General features: G+C 40.6%; 1 protein-coding gene across 5 annotated transcripts in view; it reads right to left on the bottom strand.

Moving 5' to 3' along the window:
• AKAP7 (A-kinase anchoring protein 7) overlaps positions 1 to 21,516 on the bottom strand; it is an 80,698-nt gene that overhangs the window by 47,830 nt on the left and 11,352 nt on the right. For all 5 annotated transcript variants that reach the window (XM_083731404.1, XM_083731405.1, XM_083731406.1 and 2 more), the window contains exons 4-5: positions 20,303 to 20,439; positions 14,127 to 14,287 (exon numbers count right to left, since the gene is read on the bottom strand). In XM_083731404.1, the coding sequence (XP_083587530.1) occupies positions 14,127 to 14,287; positions 20,303 to 20,439 (298 nt within the window). The remainder of the gene's footprint in view (positions 1 to 14,126; positions 14,288 to 20,302; positions 20,440 to 21,516) is intronic.

The following is a 21,516-nucleotide window of genomic DNA, read 5'->3' as shown; positions in this document are numbered from 1 at the left end:
ATTTAGGGGTGGGCTGACTTCCTTTTTTCCGCCTCCCCCGTTCGCTCCGAATTTTAAAAATTTATCCCCTTTTTTTTAGTCCATATTCCTATTACTCACGGGTTCTTCTTTAGAGCCGAATTTTCAATAGAAGAAGTCAGCGCTCTCCGCCGGATGGCATGCGGCTGCGCTCGGCAGGGATAGCAGAGAACTCAAAGCACCACGCTTCTCCCCGGCACCCGATCCGTAGCCTTTAAAAAGGCTCCTTCACGAGTCGGGAGAGCGCTAACGGTGCCAGCCGAGTCTCCATGTCCACGGCCTCACTCTGGCCGTGGTTTTTAAGGGTCCCCGCATCGCCGGTGCGGTAGGACCCAGCCCCTGCCAAGCCGGCTCCCTCCGGAGCTCGGAGGGAGCCCGCCATTCGGCGATGGCGCCGACCCGGAAGTCCACCGTATGGTCGGCGGTTTGAATCCCCGTGGTGGGGTGAGCTCGTCTTTCAGTCCCAGCTCCTGCCCACCTAGCAGTTCGAAAGCACCCCTAAGTGCAAGTAGATAAATAGGTACCGCTTTATAGCGGGAAGGTAAACGGCACTTCCGTGTGCTGCGCTGGTGCTGGCTCGCCAGAGCAGCTTCGTCACGCTGGCCACGTGATCCAGAAGTGTCTCTGGACAGCGCTGGCCCCCGGCCTCTTAAGTGAGATGGGCGCACAACCCTAGAGTCGGACACGACTGGCCTGTACGGGCAGGGGTACCTTTACCTTTACTGCATGTGGAGAGGGTTTTTATCCCTTTCCTCCCCTGCCATAAGTCCATAGTTTGAGTATGACTTTGTTGGATTCAACTCAAAGAGATAGAGGGTATATGTGACTGGTATGGGTATGAGAGCAGTGAACCCCAAATAAGATGTTGACCAGGATGGTAGCTCTCGAGACAACCCGTGTAGCCTAGGGGCAGTAAGACAGAGCCAGAAGTCTGGTTCAGATCCTGCCCCTACTTTGAGCTCACTAGGTGACCTTAGGCAAGCCACTTTCAATCCAAGTCCTCCCACTCATAACATAGGGACCTCCAACCTTAGAGGCAGCTTCCTATTTTCCATTTCTCCCTCATCAGAATGATACTTTAATGTTTTTTTTTCCAAAGAGCCTCTAAAATTAACAAGTAACTTTTCCGGTTGCAATGAATTACTGACAGCAGGAACTGTTTTCAGGGAAAGAAACAGATTTAAAGTTTTAGAAAGTTGTATAGAAACTCCTTATATAATTGTAGGGTTGCCTTTTGTCTGGATTTTCCCAGACATGTCCAGTTTTCAGGGGTAAAAATCTCTAACAGGGTTTTGTTTTTTTAGAATATGCAAAAATGTCTGGGGGGGTCGCTTTCCTTTCCTGCCAGCAGCAGGGGTCAGCTCACACCAGCCGTGTCCCTCTTTAGTGCCCTTCGATGTTTATCTCTTTCTCTGCCTTCCATTTCCTCTCTCTTTCTCAGTGCAGGGCTGCCTCATGCCATCCACGTCCCTCCCTGGTGCCCTCCGTTGTTGCTCTCTTCCCTCTATCTCCTCTTTCCTTCTCAGTGCATCAGCTCCTGTAACCCCTCTCCAGGTGCCAGCAACCCTAAAGGAGGGGGCGAGCTGCGGAGATGAGTGGGGGGGGTGCCCCAATAGTGGTGGTGTCCGGGTTTTGGTCTTTGGAATACTGAAATCCTAGCAAAATCAGGGATGGCCAAATTCTGTATGTTAGGGAGCCTCTATGTTTTCTAAACTCTCACCCAAGAGGTTGAAATAATCCAGTCCCCTCAGATGGTCTGTTGTAAAGCTAGTGCTACCTAGCAGCACTAAGGGCATCTCAGGTATGGAATATAGGTGCTCAAGCAGGAGGGGGTCAACAATGAAGGGAAGCAGGCTGGGGAATGTATGTGCTTTATGAAAGATATCCTCAGTAGGCAAGCTGGAAACTGCAACTCCAGAATAAGCACTTAGCAATAAAATGTTGTTTATATGGAGCATCCATGAAGAGTCATTGCTTATTTTTTATCCATGTGAAACTAAATAAACAGGGACAGTGGTGGTGAAAGATAAAGATACAGCATTTCAGGAACCCACATCCAATCCACCTACCGCCATCCTTGTTTTGAATTACAGTAACTTGAATCTCTTACTTACTAAATTTCTTGTTCACTTCCCATTCCAACTAAAAGTGATTTTTTTAAAAACATTTAAAGAAATCAACAAATCATTTGCACAAAATATGCAAAAGATCTAGCAAACACCTCTCTGCTTCAATAACCCATCAACAGAAACAATAACTCTGAAGTTTAATTTATAAACATCTTAGTAAATGTTTTAAGCGGTCTCTAAAAAGAAATTTAAGTACAATCTTTGGTGGGCCTTCTCCTGAAAGGAAATATTGAACTGGGACACTACTGCTGAGAAGGCCCTACTCCTTGCTTTGACAGATCCTTTTTTATTTATTTCATTGGTAGATGGTACCCAAAGTATAACCTCCCCAGTAGCTCTTAAGAACCAGAGATTTGTATATACATCAGAAAATACTTTTGTTTGCATTTCAAGCAAAAATGCAGCTCCAACAGTCGAATAATGGCATAGACAGATCAATAACGAATGAGTAAGAGCTTCATTTGGTATTGATTTTGTACTGAGGCCACATGCTGAGAGGCAAACAGCCATTTCAAATGGCTTGAAAAACATATAATCAATGTTAGAAATTACTGGGGATGTCCATTTCCTTGTGGAAAGTTTATTCAGGAAATGCGTCAGTAATTACTCTCCAATAATTTCAAAACGAAGAAATTAGGCATGTTTCTCAAAACAGAACACAGTCAGAATTTCAGAAATTAGAACTGTGATGCATCATTGAAGGTCAGAGCATTAACAAGTGTACATATTAGAAACTGAATGCGTGCCCTATTGCATTACTAATGGGTGAAACAAAATAAAACAAATTCAAGTCTGTAATGGAGTCTAAGATAAGGAATAAGGTGTAAGAAATAACTGTCTTACCACAATGTAGTCCGACAATAGCATCCCTAGTCCTGCACTTACAGATAATTCATGAGATACTTTCTCACCCTCTCCACTCCAATATGCCTTGACCTGTGGATTTGCCAGTTAAATAGCTTTTCTAGGCAACCCTCTGTTTTTTCCTTCCAGTGCCTCTCTGCTTATCAACTTTCAAGGTCAATGTGCTCTCCCTTGATAAACTATCTTGGGCCTATTTCACCCCAGGGTGGCTCTAGTTTTGAGTTGACCCATGCTGATTCCCAGATGCACTGCCACAGGCTGAGCTGATCATGTGCATACCATACAACCAGCTCAGACTCCAGCAACTAGATTGAAAACCAATGTCCATGAGCTGAACAGCAAAGCAAATCAGCTCTCAGCTACTCCATTTCAGCATGGCTCTTTCCCCAACTTGTTCTTCCAAGAACAATAAATCACCCCCTATGGTTGATTCAGTGGCAAAACTGAGCTTCTCTACTCTCCTAAAACTCTGCCCTTTTCTCTTCTCACCATTCTTCTAAAAGCCAGCCCTCAACACAGATATATTTGCTAACATTTTATTCTATGTTTGCATTTTCCTGGTATGAAATAGGGTTCAGAGTGGTATACTATATGGGTATAGTATACCACTGGGTATAGTATACCACCCATATAGTGGTATACTATATGGGTATTACTATATGGGTATCGGATACAAGTCCCAGACCTCTCTGGGCTCTGAGACAGCATACAACTGAAGTGTCCATATACTATCCACAAAGCCACTGTATCTAATGGAGAATCAGGAATTATGAGTTTCCAATACCTGAGTTGAAATGGTTGTAACTGCTCTGAACAGCTGCAAACAGCAACAACAGATGTTGCACAGTCACCCCACTGTGCTATTGCAGGAATGTCTGAGACCTGCCAGGACTCAGCCTAAGCAACCTTTGGAAAGGGGAAGTGTAGGGGCCCTGCAGCTGTTGGGGGATTACACTGTAAATAAATTGTTCAATAACAATTTATAGTAGAGAAGACACAATGAATTCAATAGGATGCATTTACACAGTTTTATGTAATGAAACTTAAAAAAAATAATATTAAAATTTTACTATCCAGCATCCCAAGTTAAAATATAAACCAAAACGATGAAGTCATTTAACAGAATCAAATTATATATATCTTCTGATTGGGATAATTGATTCTTATTCACTTAAATCTCCCTATAACCTTATTTTCTTGCCAAAAATATATTAGCAGTTTCATTTTACCACGAAGCTTCTTTTAATTTAGGTTTAATTATTAATGTACTAGATATACACTTCTTCTGATTTCTGTTCTACCAAACCTGCATAAGCATTTTACTTTTTTATATGTTCCACTACAGTCATGAAAACATTTAAATATTCCATCTGTTGTGTTATACTCACTGAAGTATAAATGACCAAAATGGCATACAATAATGCATATTTAATGTAGAAGCCTCTCAGGTCGCTCTGTTTCTGTCCTGTTTTATTAATATGGGATACCAACCTGAAGAAATTAAGTTCCACTTGCTTTTAAAGAAATAGAATACCGGCAGCTTCAATTTGAGGAATTGCAACTGATTAAGAAAACAGATATAATTTCTGAGCGCTGATATTATACCCATTTCTTATATGTTTACGGTAAATACAGTGCCATTAGTGAAACATGCACATCAAAATAGTGAAACCAATATTCATAGAAATAAGATGCCAAATTCTTGCTTCAATGGCACTTTTGACCCATGCATTGGGGGAATAATTTGGATCAGAGAAACTGTGTGGGTTCCTGACATAAGTCTTCCCACTTCTCCCTTTGTAAATTGAACAAACCAGGATCAAACCATAGTGTGATATCCTGGTGTGCTAGCTGTAGTTTATTCTTAAGAGGAATTGGAAGCTTTCAGTCATCCCTCACACATGAAGCAGAAGGAAGAGGGAATGTATACTCATGCTTGGCACAAGCCATGGTTTGTTGTCACATCTCAGGTGGGCCAAAGTGCTCAACCAGATGGGTTCTTGATCTGGTCTAGTGTAGGCAGTTCTTTCCACAGTGGATTGTTCCAAGATCAAACTTATGTGACAAAGTAAAGCTATATAAATTAATCTACTCTCCATATGAAACATTTATAAAGGTAATTCCCATGTTCAGCGGCTTGTTGCATATTGTCCTCATGAAAGGGAAATTATTTTTCCTATGACAAAGGAGAGAAAACAGTAAAACTGATCTGTTTTCTATTATCTTTCTTCACCCTCTGGAGCTGCTTTTTAAAGAGTGCTGCTCTGTTCATGAAATATAGGCTCCCTCCTGTGGCCAGAACACCAGTTCTCTGTATTTGAACAGTTGGACTCTCAAGCAAAGTCTGAATTTTACAGGATAACCATTCTGTGTTCTGCTGTTGTTTCTCAGTACTGAAGTTGCTTGCCACTGACTTTTTTTTTTAAGTACAATTCACTGTTCTGTTCCAGTTAATGACCTATGGAGCTATCTGCTTTCAGGAAATCAGCACTTCTCCTAGCGCTGAGAAATAAAGTGGTCATAATGGTACAAAGAATGTTATATCTTTCAGATGAGCTCATTTAGGAAACAATACAAACAAAATAAAAGGAATGCCAGATGATCTAATCTAACACTTGGTCTTGCCAGCATACAACTGATCTGTGGAAAACCATCAGGACAGATGACTAACAACAGCAAAAAAAGAGGCTTACTTCATCTGACCACTTCCAAAGTACAATTTTGATACCATTGCAACTTGTTGCTTCTAGCAGATAACAACGTTACTAAAACTGCTCAACTGATCTGCACTGTGCAATAATTAATCAGTTTGCATAAATACCAAGGCCCTGCCTGGTCTGCGACTGAGCTTTTAACTCTGTGTGAAATGGTTTAGAGACTTGCTGCCAAGAATTATGTACAGGCTCTCTGGAAAACCCAGATGTTGTTGGTGCCATGTACAATCCCTGTATGAGATTCATATCTAATTAGATTCAGAAGGTCTGGTTGCTGGCTGGTCTTAAAAATCTCTAATTTCCTGTTCTTGCTTCTGTCATAAGCTATATTGTTACTCTACCAGAGAACGGTGTGGCACTAGTAAAAAATGCAAACCCAGTTCTCATCTTACATGGTATAAAGAATAAACTTTAAAAAGTTTCATTCGTATATCCCTACAATGGAGCTAGACAACATGGATCCTGTGCGGCTGCCTCTAAAAGAAGCAGCTGTACAGTACATCTATTCCTCCCGTTCCCTGATAATATCTCATAACAGAAAACATGTGATATGATGTCATTGTGTTGAGAACTTCCACACCCCTTACAAATAATAGCTAGGGATGTACAAGCATACCTCAATCCACTCCAATACTACATTCTCATTTAACTTGTATATCTCGGCCAACACAGATATTTACAAATCTGTTATCTTCCTTCTGTGTGTGTGTGTGTGTGTGTGGTGTTGTTGTTGTTGTTGTTGTTGTTGTTGTTGTTGTTGTCCAAAGCTAATGAATTTCCAGAGGGTAGCCTCTGGCAGCAAAAACAACAAAGAGCCTTGTGGTACCTTGAAGACTAAGTTAATTAAATGGCTAATGGCCCATCACAAAGCTATCAATGGTTGCAAGCCTAATCAAGTCTACTCAGAAATAAGTCAACTGAATTCATTGGGGTTTACTTCATAGTTCAGAATAAACTTGTCATCCAATCTCATTTCGCTTACTGCAGCATTGGTGAGGGTGAGTTTAGTCAAGAAAACCCTGGGGGAAGGAGAGAGGAAATGAATTTTAAATTTAAATTTACTTCAAAACATAGATTTGGTGTGGTCAAACTGGGAAGTCAAATCAAGATGGCTCTTCCCGCTTGACAAACAGATTAGCACCTTAATGGAGGAGTGCAAGTAAGATCCACTGGCAATGAGATCACTTTTTCATGTTAGAAGAAGGAGAATGAATGATGCACCCCACCGGTTTTTATAATTTACAATAGGAAGCAAATGAAAGCTAAAATCCTAACCCTACTTACCTGGGAGTAAGTCTCATGAAATTCAATTGTATTTACTTCTGAGACAACATGGCTGGGCTTGCAGTCCTAGTCGCCTTTGGCAACAACCTGAATACATAAATGACTTTCTCACACCTTGACAGCACCTTTCTCAGCCAAAGCAAATACTTTGTGTCATTTATTCCACATATGCTCTCTTTCAAAGTAAATGAAGCAGGTAATGGCCCATCAATAAGCTGTCTCATCACAGGGTTCCAAACAACTACTGAGCTACATTATAAGTGTTAGGAAATGCCAAACAAAGCAGCATGTCAAAAAATATGACGTTAATTATACATAATCTATGAACTTAAAAAAACCCCCACCCTGCTGTGAACAAATGCAGACCACATTCACTTCCAAGGAATTCCAGTCCTGAGCACTACACAAACACACAGACAAAGGGCATTTCTATATCTGTGTCCACTTAGAGTGGAATTCTTGGACATCCCGCGCAGCAGCCAGCCAATGAACTCAAGTGGAAACCATGCCACAAATTTTCTTTTACTAGATTTACAGGAGGAGAGAATGCTGAGATGATACTTTTGTTGGCAGACACACGTTCCCTCTAAGATATATACTTCCAGCCATAGCTCAACAGTGAATCATGAATAACGATTCTGGCATTCCAGAAGCTACTGCACGCAACATGTAATTCATCTTCATCTGGTGGTTTTCAACCTGTCTTGAGGTAGATCACACCATCAACAGCAAAACCATTCCTCAACAAATGAAGCAGACAAAGATAGTGATGGAGAGAGATGAACCAAGAACAAGGAAGATGGATGTAGCCAGTGGGGGGAGATTTAGAGACAGAAGAGGAAATAAAAGGAGAAAATTGGCTTAACTGCCCAAGGAAGTGAAGACATTGATTTCATTGTGCCACTGAATAAATAAAAAATTATATAATCCTGCAAATTAGCAAAACAATGTAATACCTGCACTAAGATAGCCTACTCCAATTTAGCGCCCTTCATATGTTTGCAACTATAGCTCTGGTCAGCCCAAGTCACCATGCAATTCCAAACATCTGGAAGGTGCTAGGTTGAGGAATGGTGGTCTAATGGAAGCATCTATCCATATTCAGTGCACTGCTGAAGTTGTGATCTCCTAAGAACCTTGGAGAATGTAGGTCCTTTTCATAGTATCATGCTCACCCACAAAACTTTACTTGAAAAGAAGAGTAATGTGGTAAACAAGAGGTGCCCTTACACATTATACAATGGCTAAAACACACAAAAAGCTGCCAAGCAGTAGTTTTTAGGACATGTGTGATGCTAGTTTTGTGCAATGCTAGTTTTTATCTAAAAAAATGAAAAATAAGTTCATTGAAAAAATTGCCATTCTTTAACAGTGCTTAATAAATCAAAACAAATATAGAAAGAAATGTGAGGGATTATATTGACTGTCATTCTAAAATAATTTAGTCTTTGTTGTAAAGCTAAGTCATATTGTCCAATTTTAAGGTCAAACATTTGCTTTACTTAGTCACAAATTCCAATGCTGCCTGCACGCCTCTGTCTGCATAATGAACCAACTTGTCCCCTGTGAGAGTTTGGGTATGTTATGCATTTACCATTACCACAAGATGTGGATGTGGTCACAAGATGCTATACCAAAGCTTTAAAGGGGAATTAGACAAATTCATGGACATAAATCCAACAATATCTACTAGCTATGCAACATCTAGGTTCACTATGTCTCCAAGTATTTGTTGCTGGGAAGCAACAATGGGAGAAGACTGGTTGACCACTGTAAAAGGCAGGATATTGAACTACACTGGCCATTAGTCTAATCCAACAAGTGTCTTCTTATGCACCTTTATACTGATTTAGTACAGTGTATACAAAAGGAGGTGGAAAGATGACAGAGGTTCAATGAATTTTTACAATAAATAAATATCTGTCAAAAGTGAAGACCCATGGTGAACATTATTAAATTGCAAAGGAAGATCAATGGATGCAGCAGACATTTAGAACATAAATGCTCTTCCTTAAGTAAATAATATTTCAGTTCAGCATACAATGTGAAATATGAATCTACCCTAAACCTACAGAGGTATTTTGTTGTTACCTTTGTTTTTATTCTGCCTCATTGGTCAACTCTTTTTCTGGTTTTTGTTTTTTTTAATGATTAAATGGGCCTTGTAAAATGAATTGCCTACAGGAGAAAAAATTAGCACTGCAATCATATTGTTTCCATTTCAGAAAAGTACCCCACCCCACACAAAAAAGTAGTAGCAAGCCAAAGTAATTATTGTTGTTGTTGTTTAGTCGTTTAGTCGTGTCCAACTCTTTGTGACCCCATGGACCAGAGCACGCCAGGCACTCCTGTCTTCCACTGCCTCCCACAGTTTGGTCAAACTCATGCTGGTAGCTTCGAGAACGCTGTCAAACCATCTTGCCCTCTGTCGTCCCCTTCTCCTTATGCCCTCAATCTTTCCTAACATCAGGGTCTTTTCCAGGGAGTCTTCTCTTCTCATGAGGTGGCCAAAGTATTAGAGCCTCAGCTTCAGGATCTGTCCTTCCAGTGAGCACTCAGGGCTGATTTCCTTCAGAATGGATAGGTTTGATCTTCTTGCAGTCCATGGGACTCTCAAATGTCTCCTCCAGACCATAATTCAAAAGCATCAATTCTCCGGCGATCAGCCTTCTTTATGGTCCAGCTCTCACTTCCATACATGACTACTGGGAAAACCATAGCTTTAACTATACAGACCTTTGTCAACAAGGTGATGTCTCTGCTTTTTAATCCACTGACTGCAAATGAGAATACAGCCTGGAAAACAGGAAGTCCTTACTCCACCCACCTACTCTCTTTTCCCTGAAGTTAATTCCCCCTTGGTTCCCTTGTCACCACGGATTGCAAATCTGCTTCAAATAATGGGGGAAAATATGCTTCAAGAAGCAATCATACTTAGTGTTACCCATGGTCACTGTCAGTAAACATGTAACCATGAACCACTGTTGCATTACACGTACACCAGTCTTGTGTTTTCTAGAATATCCCATTGTGAGTTGATATGAATGCTGATTGAGGATACAGTGGCAAAAGCATAATGCATAAGCCTTGATAGAGTGGTCACTTACTCGTGGCCAAAACAGTTGACATGCATCACCAAAAAACTGGCATATGCATAGTTACAAATTTACAAATAATTACTGTAATTTAAACAGAAATACAGGACCAAAGGCATAGGCTCCCCAAACAAAAAGAATGGAGCTGAGACAACACAGAAATATTTGCTGTAAGTTCCAACTGTGTTGTGAAAAAATACAGGTTTTAGACTAATTATTCGTAAAGAGCAGAGTTAAAGAGAAAGCTTGTGCGGGCTATATAAGGCAATGTAGAAGATAACCAAGATGGCAGTGGCCTTTGCAACTTTGATGAATGCCTTAATATGAGTCACGCAATGTTCAGGCATGGTATGATTTCACATTCCTCAGAACACAAAAGATCATTCATTGCCTCTAATAATGTCTTAAAAGAAACCTTTTCCAAGAAACGGTTGGAATTTGGGATACAGTCTAAAAGGACAATGACAAACTCCAGGCATTTCTTCAGCACTGAGATCTTTTTGTTAAATTTCTTTCAATAAAAACGCATTAACAGATTGTCTGGTCTCTGTTTCCCTATGCAACATTCACTTTTGTTCCCTTTTCCCTCCCTTTAGAGTAGCTCTGGAATCTGAAATCTTAGATACATTTATGAATAAATAAATAAAGTGACTCCATTGCTTCCACGGCAGTGGATGAAAATAGGATCAGACTTAGCACTCTGGTTCCTGCAGTTAAGTACAAAGCTCAGGACAAGCATGGGAGAACCCCCCAAAAGCTGCATTCTCAGATAAGACTTAACAACAAGTTGTAGAAAACTTCAGGCTCAATATTACCCATCTCCTCCAGTGTGACAAGAAGTTCAAAAACTTTTCCTTCTGTTTTAAACCAATCACAGCTTGTTGTGATGTCCAAACCCACAGCAGTCAGGTGGTATCTTAAATATTATGATAGACCTATAGTAGTGCTAATTCTTGGTTAGAAGAAACAAACAAACAAACAAACCACAAACTAGAGTTTATAAAGCTGACTTGTTTTCATTCCATAATTAAAATTAAGCTTAATTCAGTTTTTGGAGATAGATGTTAAAACTATGGTTGATCTAAAATGGAAGCTAAACCTCGATAATGTAATTCCTGACCAATAACTGAATGCAAATAAACAAATGAAGTCAAGGTTTGGATAAACATAGTATATTTCTTTCACATAAAACTTGCCTTACACCAATATTTCACATGGATTTAAGCTTACTTTGAAAATGCATTCATACTTTCACTGACTGATCTCTGGAGTAACTGCACATGTTTAAAAGAATTCTAACTTGAATGCCCTGTGCCAAAATCATTGCTGATAATATAGCTGGGAAGGGTTTTCTTAATTTAGGATAAATTTAAGTCAATCATCCGACCAAAATACAGTATGTTTTGGTCAAAGTTGCTTTGATTACAGAAAATAAATTTTCAACCAATATTATACTGTATATGAGTGAAAGAAAAGGTTCAAATGTCTATAGATTTATTTGCATCAGAGTTTCTAATCTTAGTTGTGGCAGTATATCTTATCAATCCTGTGCTGCTATGTAGCTAGAATTAGTCTGTCCAATGGTCATGCTCAATATAAATTTTCAAGAGGGGGAAACAGATCTTAAGAATCTTTTTTTTTTTATTAGCATATTATATATCTGTGATATGCCCCTTCAAAGCCACTTCGGTGATATTTATCAGCAAGTTATAATGAACTTTCCCCGCCTGGATTCTAAGGCAATCCATAGCAATTACTAGCACATCTGTTAATTAGTCTAACACTTTCATTCTAAGTGGAATTACAATGTAAAGTTTGATGTTAAAGCTCGCTAGAATTTGCACTTAGTAGCTAGTAGAACAGCGAGCAATTATATATCATTGTAATGAATAAATGTCCAATTAATCTCATGCTACTAGATGTTAATGTTTAATGGAAATCTGGCATTTATGTGTTCTGTAATAGAAGACTGCTAAGTAAAATCTGTCAAAATGTTTCCAAGTATGAATTATCTGAAGATTTGAACTTAATCAGATTTCCAGATATAAACTCCTACCTATCATCTCAATTCCACTGCTGAAACAGGGGCTGTAGGGACAAGACACCTCATGCTGGCAATGGGAGGATCGAACTGGTGGGAAAAACTACACCTCAAAGTGTGACTCCCAAATACCCTCAATCCCTAGCGAAAGGATCATTCATAGCTTGCATTCATAAAATCCCTGGCTCCATTTAGGATCGGGAAAGATTCCTGCCATGAAACCCTGGAGAACTGCTGACAGCCAGTATAGACAATACTGAAATATATAGATGAATGGTACCTTCCCACGTTCTTAATCCTTTCCTGCCTAAGCACTCCAGTGACCACAGAATGCCTTCCATTGCCCTGAATGTGAAAAATGCAGCAGGCAAACAACTCTCAACTATCAAGTACTGTAGTAGAAAAATCAAAGGAGGGCCTTGAGACACCTTCAAGACAAAGACAAAGGGATGCTAGGGATGATGGGAGTTGTAGTCCCCAAACAGCTGGAGGGCCAAGTTTGGCCATCACTGCATTAGTGGAAACCACTGCAAGGACTCCTCCTCCAAATCTGTTCTGGGAGGTTGGGAGAATCTCTAGAACAGTGTGGAGAGGTGGGAGATCAAAGGGGAGATGGTTCTGCTGGATGAGCAAAAATGCTTGCACTGATGAAACAATCTCCTTAGTGCTACGCGGAACTCTGCCCACACAAATTTCATTATGGCATAAGCTTTTTATGGACTAAATTCAATTCCATCAGGTACAAGTAGGAGCACGGTCTCCTTCAAACAAAACACAGCATAAGAACATATTTACCCTGTGGCTTATTGGAAAAACAAACACGTTTATTGGTGAACACCAAGCATACCAATCTATACCCTGACCCCATTTTTCCTTGTGGAAGTCAGACACTGACCCAAGTGTGGTCACTGTTTCATGCGCCAGTCATACCACACTCTCTCAGGTGCATGTCAGGCTTCTTCCAATCTTTTGTCCTGGGGGCATGCAGCAAAAAATCAAACCTGAGCCCCTCTTCTACGGTAAACCTGTATTACTCCACTGAGCTACAGCTCACCATAAGGTCACTTGAGTACTATGTACAGCTAGGACCTTCATGGAGGGCGGAGAGAGAAGGAAGGAGTTGTGTGATTGGTCAGTTTCTGGGAGATTGTCTCTGACAAAGGAAACACCGTGGGTTCTTCCTGGAAGTATTCTTATGCATTGTGTGGGAGGGAATGTGAGATGGGTTTTTGACATCATAGCATCCCTGCCATCATTACTCCTGCACTGGTACCTTCAATTCATACTTTAAGCAAAACTATGGTTTCCTGCTACAAGAACTTGCTTAAACTATGATTTGTGAGAGCAAGCTTGGACCAAAGCGCAGGCTCACTGCAATTCATAGGAGGAACCCACCATTTCCCATTGCATCTGAGCTGGGTCTGAGTGTGTCATCAGTCTTGTGATAGGTGGATGGAGACAAAGTGGTTAAGAGTGCTGCGGGGCTGGTGGCACACCTATGTTATCACTCTTATTTCTGGTACTATTGTTTTGCTTTCTTTTGAGGTGAAAAGCAGTGCACAGAATCACAAATAGAATCAGTTTGCGCAAGCGCTGGTGCAGCAGATGTTGGTGTGGTGTGACGAGAGGATTCGCCTGCCCAAATGCAGTCTTAAGCATTTCATGGAATGCTGTGAAATTTACTTTGAAATAAACATGTTAGGATCAGGCTGGCGCGGCTATGCAAAGTTTTCAAAGTTACAGGTAGGTAGCCGTATTGGTCTGCCGTAGTCGAAACAAAATAAAAAAAATCCTTCCAGTAGCACCTTAGAAACCAACTAAGTTTGTTATTGGTATGAGCTTTCGTGTGCATGCACACTTCTTCAGATAGTTTTCAAAGTTAGCTGCTCCTAAATAGAAGTGAGTATGAGGGCCAATCTACATTAGAAGGGTGTCAAGAGATGCTTTTTGAGCACCATGTAACACTGCTAAAAAGAGTTACCTGCTATCTTTAAAAGAGTGGATGCATGATCACTGTCAGTCAACTTCACAAATCCAACTTGATGTCTAAAGTGATCAGTTCCTTGAAAAGACAGATCCAATGGCTTTCCTTGCAGTAGTTCTTCAATTAAATCTTTACTCGCCATGAAAGCACCAACCGCACTATCAAGAGGAAAAATAAATATTAGAACTGATGTTATTCATCTCCTTCAGTAATACCAACTCTTCTGCTTAGTATTCTTAATGGCTGCATTTTACACCCTCCATTTTTAAAGCACAACAAGAGTGAATTAAAATATTGTGCATATACAGCTCTCATAAAATACCAGCTCTGATGTGGACTCAGAAAATGTGTCTAAATGGTATCAGAAAGCATCTAAAGGAAAGAGCTTGAATTTACACATCTTTATTTCTTACACAAATATTGAGGCACATGGTTGCTCAGTGTCACAAGCATACGCAAATGTATGGCTCATCTAAGACTTCATTGAACCTTTATTCCCAATAAAGATAGAACTCACAGGTAGAAAATACTTTCATTTCAATGAATCTTTGTTATCTGTAAAGGGAATCTTTGTATGAGTCATTTTTTTTTTATTCCTTTGGAGCTGCACTGTACTTTTGTCCTTCCAGGCCATGACGCTTTGTGGTTTAGATTTTTGATTCTTGTTTTCTTCTTTTTGCTATGTTTGTATTTCTTAACAAAAATCAATAAAATATTTAAAAGGCTATGGTTAGCAGGACTCTCCTTATTAATTTGACTGGACAGTTACCGTATTTCTCTGTTGTTATTATTGGGACAATGACTTAATAGTCACTAGGTGGCAGTAACTACCTAGTGAGCAGACATCCTCAAGATCAGAGAAAGCCTACTCAATAAATATTGTGAGTTGGAAGATGTATTATACCACCCTCATTTTGACTTCCATCAGCCCCCAGCTTACCTGCTCTATCCTACAGTCCTGAAAGGAAATACTTACCTGTTTTGACCCTTTTGCCTGAAGTGAAAGATACGGCAGGCTGAGCAATTCTTTCTTTTATGGCTAGCGCCAAGGCTGCAATCACAGCTCCAACAAAATTAAGGCAGGCAGACTTCCTAACAGCTACCTCCTTGAAATGTTTCCAGCTTTCAATGGGTATTTTTTCACATTATCTTGTATGCCAAAGAGCTCTTAGCCATGAAACCACAGTGCATTGAAGAGACTTCTGGGGCACATTCTCGGCACAGACTTGAACCACATGGGGCACTGAGCAGGCCCTTCTGGGCCTCAACATCATCCCGTATGAAATAAGCATGCAGCTGCACCTCATAAACATATTTAGTCATTTCCTGGGGGAGCAAGCTACAAGGGAAGATTCCTGTTGCAATGGAAATCGTAAGCGAGCTGCCTTTCAAGGAAGCTCATTTGTCACTGCTGTTCTTTCTGAGGAGCCCCAGATATGCTTCTGAGGAACTCCAGAGTTCCTTGATAAACACTGCTTTAAAGGATGGCTTCAGTTCATTACGGGACCACATAATCCCTTCTTGGCTGTGGCATCATGTGGAGAAACATCAAGAGCAACTGGTCTGCATGCTTATGACAACTAGCAGTGTTTGGCAACAGTTTCTGCTTATTATGGCAGCACATTTTTCCAGTCGCCACACAAACAGGAGCTGGCTGCATCTCTGCATGGCGGAATCTGCACTGGTGTCTCTCACACAATCACGTAAGGAACAGTTGTGAGGAGCAGCTGGCCACTTTGCACAGGTGAACTCAATATGATACACGGAGAGAAAAAGAGCAAGAGGAAACTTGTGCACAGCTCTGTGCAAGTCAGAGCATAGGAAATTCCAGAACTCATTCCTGAATTGCACACCTGATTTACAACCCCCCCCCCCAAAAAAATGAAAATGAAAGCCACATAATGCATTTGTGACACTGACTTATACTGGTTTTGATGTGTCAAAAGCACACTATGAACAAGTTACTTGCAGGTGACTGACTAGAATACGCTGTCAATTAAGACATCTCTTTCTTTTCACCTTACAATATGGACACCCCCTTCCCTCCCCCCTCCTTTTCACTCCTGCTACTGTCGCTCAGCTTGCCTTTTGCATCAGAAATACCCTTTGATAGCTGTTCTGAAAATGAAGGCTTACTAAGCTACTATCCTCAGTAGACTCTCTGTGTGATGGGCTCCGTATCTGGTCAATAGCCAGTTCATAAATTACAGTGCAGCAAAGAAAGCAGAAGCACGAGAGACTCTCACTTCTGCTAAAACATACAACCTCGCCCTTGATGAGAGCTCTGCGCCTCAGGGATCAGCTGGATCTCACATTACAGCAGAATCCTCTCAAACTGGTGACACAGACTGTGCTGGATTCAAATTTGTTTTGTAATACCTATCACTTCTCCATTTGGGGTCATGGCCTAGGGTGTTTCCACAAAGTAATGTTCTGTGCAAAATAACAGAAATCACTGGAAGGGAAGGTATGAGGGCCAATTCACTTCAAAAGCCCACAGGAAGAAGAAAGGCACAAAACTGCTGGAAGATGAGGATGGGTAATGATGTGTTGCTGTTGCATTCACTTTCATTCTGGCATTGTGCCACTGAAAAAAACTGCTTAATTGTCAGCTTTCTATTCTGCATGAAGCTAGCTGGGAGCTTAATAATTTTAAATGTAGTATGCGAGCTCAACATTTTCAGTCTCCTTTCATTCTGGCCTTTCTTCCCTACAAATTGCTTTGTTAAAGGCAGAGTCAAAACCAGGTCAATGTACTCAAGCAAGTATTACCAGTGAGTTCAATGCTAAGCTTCGCAAATAAAAAAGGCTGTGACCTAAAATTCCTATTATGATTAAAGCAGCAATGCATAAATACAATTATTAGAGCAGTAACTGCTGAGGATTACTCAACAACCCCAGGCCACAAGGACACCTTGTTTGCTACAATGAGTATCCCCTCAGATAAGGACATCCCTGCAGAAGATGAAACATCAATAGGCTGGGTATGCAAAGTGTTTGTTCTGGGTGAATCAATTATGAAGAATATAACTAGTGAGGTGAGGGATTGGATGAATGCACGGTAACTTGTCTGCTGGGTGCAAAGATAGGTTATTTAAATATCTTGAGCAATCTACTATCAGAGAGTGCTGGGAAGATATGAGAGTAACAGCTACATAGAGGAATGTAGGGGAGAGATTGTGGATGTTAAGGTAAGCTGCTAAGGAGTCCAGGACCTTCCTGCCAGCCTCCTCTGAAATTCTGGATATGTGACTATGGGAACTGCAGAGAAGAGGCTTTGACAGATGAAGAATGGAGGGCTCTTTTTGCTTGAGCGTAGAAAGAAATACCAGAAGAATGTAGCCTACATAAACCAAAGCACAACCACAGAGAAAGCCCTTAAAATCAAATAAAAATAAACTGAACAGTGAAGAGAAACACACAGTTCAGACCAGAACATGCTTCAGGAATAATAAGAGTAGATGCAAAGGAATTTTGTGTGCTGACTGTGGCGACAAAGACACCCAAAGGAGGCATTCCAGTGACAGCCACACAGCCCTGGGTTCTATTTACACTGAAAGTCGTGGCAGATGCTAAGCTAACACATGGACTGGAGATGGGGTACATTTCCACAAGCTGCACACAGCAGCAGCAACATATGCAAGTATCAATCACACAGACTGCCCGCTTTGTGTAGGTACCTCCCAGTCTAATAAGGCCACTGCTGGGGTCATAGTAAGTATCCAGGCAATGAGTGAGCAATGTGATTGGTGCTTGCACACTTTTACACTGTGATGCAAAGTCTTGGCTGTGTGGCCTTTGATTGCTTTCCTGGTGGCTAATGTGAAGCAGAAGTAACAAGAATCAGGACTCATCCTTGTAAATTGAGGGGGAACTGACATGTGTGTGTAATTGGCCCAGCGGATTAACAGAAAAGCAGAATAAAAGCCTAAATAACTGAAATAATCAAGAAATAAATAAGCTGTTTTCTGGCTTCTAAGCTGCTGAAGCCTGCTGTGTTTTAAAGGGTTTCTCCACAAGCCTAAATGTTTACTATTTTTAATTAATGAAAGATGAAACTTTTCCCTGTCAACTGAAGGTTTCTCAAGTGGTATTTGCATATATCACTTGTGTTGTCAAATATACAGGCCATCAAGTTGACACAACTTCTACCAATCAGAAATAATGAGTACGGAAATGTAAACTGCATTACTGTATAGGTTTTGGAACTAGACAAAGATGTTGCACTACAGAGAGAGAGAGAGGGGGGGGGGACTGAGAATGTGGCAAAGCAGTTCTTCAGAAGGAGTGCACATTTCGAGAGACGTTATGAAACAAAACATGACATTTAATGACTAGAGACTGCACTTGTCAGAAAGGAGGAAACTCATTCGCTTCTTCAATTTTTAATTTAAAGCTGTGCAGGGAGCTAATTCTGCTGCAGTCCTCAAAGCCCTTACTTGGGCACACACTGACAGAGCTCTATAGCCACTCACTCGAGACTTTGAGGATCACACCCAAATTTATTGGAAGCAAAACAAATGGAAGAGTTTTAGCTTTTAGCATAGTGCTGTTGAAAGGACTCATTATACCTCTTTGTCCATTTCTCTTTTGTGATTCACTTTCATTAAATTACCCAGCTATTAGCTACAGCACTGAGAAGTCTGAGCAACTTAAGCCCATGCCATACTTTGCTGAAAGCAAATTTGTCAAAAACAAAGAGCCAAAGGCAGAGGTGTACAAAAGGTTCACAAATTTGTTAGTTCACGCATGACCTGTGCATGCTCCACTGAGTGCAAGGGGGATTACTCCCAAGTAAGTGTGCATAAGATTGCAATCTTACTCCATTACTGGAGACCATATTAGCTGACTCAACTACACTAGTTGCTATACACCTCATTATTACAAGGATCACTATTAAAGAGGCCATTATAGACTAGAATACGGCCTCACAGCACATAATGCAACCACCTCCTGACATTAAGCAGGTTTGAGTCTGGTGAGTACTTGGAAGGGAGACCTCCTGCATACTAAACTGAAGCCCATAGTAGAAGAAAGTCAGGATATTAATGTACTAATATAAGAACTCTCTCTGTGTGTGTGTGCGCACGAGAGAGAGAGAGAGAGAGAGGGAGAGAGAGGGAGAGAGAGAGATATTAGCCAGTGACAGGTGTTGGAATTTCATGGTGTTTTGATCCAATAGCTTTATATTTTCTCTTCCTTCATATACGTGTATTCCTGACAGCAGAGGATAATCCTGTATGCATCTGATATGTGGCCTCTGGTCTACAAAACCTTTTGCTATGATATATTTATTAGAGAGCTGGTGTAGTGTGTAGCAGCTAAGCTACCTCCATGTTTTTAAGTACAGTGGTACCTTGGGTTAAGAACTTAATTTGTCTGTTCTCAACCTGAAACTTTAGCTAATGGGGCCTCCCACTGCCGCCGTGCTGCTGCTGCACAATTTCTGTTCTCATCCTAAAACAAAGTTCTTAACCTGAGGTACTATTTCTGGATTAGAAGAGTCTGTAACCTGAAGCGTCTGTAACCCGAGGCACCACTGTATTTATTAAGAGGCGTGGTCAGAGGGGTCCAAGCATCACTGAGACTGCAGCATGTTGAGAAGAAGATGTAAACTGGACAAAAATTCCATCCTTCTTCACTTCATCAGGGCTATGACCTTTAGGTTATGTGATTAAAGTAATCTATAGTTTGGCCTTCAATTATCTTTGATCAAACATAAAATTCTCTAAATGCTTTAGCCTTTCCTTTTAAAGAAGGTGTTCCAATCTCTAATCATTCTACATTTTCCAGCTATATAATAACTTTTTTGAGATGAGGCTACGAGAACTGCAAATTGGAGGGCTCCAAATTACTAACAAAGGTATGGGCTAGCAGGAATCTTTGGGGGGGAGATCAGCAGTCTCCAGTTTGCATAGCTAATTATCCATGGTTTGCATATAATTTTGTCCCCTTATTACCTATGTGATGTGAGCACTTTTACATGAATAAAGTTTCCTCTATACCACAGAAGGCATAACACTACTAATATAAATTATTAACCCCAGCCATACGTTATTAATGTCATAATTATAGTTAAAATGAAACCAGAATGTTTCTGTTACCCTTTTTTGGGTTACCACACTTTTAAGTAGATTTTAAAACAGCATGTTATTTCAGAGTAAAATGCTTAATTGTCAACTGCTTCCTCACTGGCCAAATGTAGAACAGAGAGGGTGATATGCAAAGAACCACAATGAACCATTGCTTTAGAAAGCCTGTTATCCTTTTGTATTATTTTATCCTGGAGCAGCTGAATAGTGTCTGTGATCTGAGGGAGAACAGAAACACATACAAAAACAATATTACTTTTTTGTATTAGCGCAATCAACAGCAAACACAAAGAAAACGCTTTGCTCTGCATAAGGGATAGGGCGAGAACACAAACAAAGCTCGAGCACAATGTCTATTTTACTTAAACTGGACTCCTGCAAGAGACTTTCCCAGTTTGTGGTGCTTCTTGACCTTAAGAAAACCTACCATGATAGGAAAGACATCAGACAGGAAACACAAAACAATATACATTTATTAGGACATGATTTATAAAGCCAAATCCACCCTCTGTTCTATGTATTCTGAGGAAAGCACAAATACACAGGAAAAACATCAAGGTTATAGAAAACCTTGGTCTGATCTGGACGCAGGACGAAAGAGCAAGTTATAGCCCATACTCCCTTTCAGAGGGAAGAGATGGGCTCCGCTTCGCTCAAAGCAGACGGGATACATGTTACAATGCAGCCTTAGGGGTGCCTCTTAACACATTAGCACTTTTCATACAAAATGACTCAACTGATCTAATACAGATGTTGGTTGGGGCTTGATCGTGCACAATGCTGCAAGCCAGCAAAGTTTTATATTATTTTCTACAGAGAGTTGTTAGTTTTCACACTTCAGGGCATCAGTTTTGTCAAACCAAATTACCAGCATCTTGAGCATTTCACTTCTTTAATCAGTTGATCGTTTAAAATGTCAAAGGGACAGAGTTCCCTGGGAAAGCTGCCTTGAAATATTGATGGCTGACTTCTGGTTGATATGTTATGCATACAGGGGATTTTTACTGTGTTCATTACCATAGGGTTATGATTGCCCTCAAAGGATTTGTCTACACATTGTTATGTCCCACCTCACCCCAGACCCCAGTATCAGATTGGTTCTCTGGCTACAGAACTAAATACAGATCTTATTTCTCTCAATAATAGCTTTGTGACTGATTCCCCCAAGTTTTCTTACTATGCAAAGTGAGAATTAAAAGTACATGTGAAAAGCACAGAATAATGCCACAGCAGTGCACTGAGCAAGGGGGAACCTGGTGAACCTCTCCAGCAAGTCCCAGGCTGCTTCTCTTGCC

The sequence above is a fragment of the Podarcis gaigeae genome, assembly GCF_964106915.1.
Source record: "Podarcis gaigeae genome assembly, chromosome: 3".
NCBI classification, from domain to species: Eukaryota; Metazoa; Chordata; class Lepidosauria; order Squamata; family Lacertidae; genus Podarcis; species Podarcis gaigeae.
This window is presented reverse-complemented; position numbering and strand designations above follow the sequence as displayed.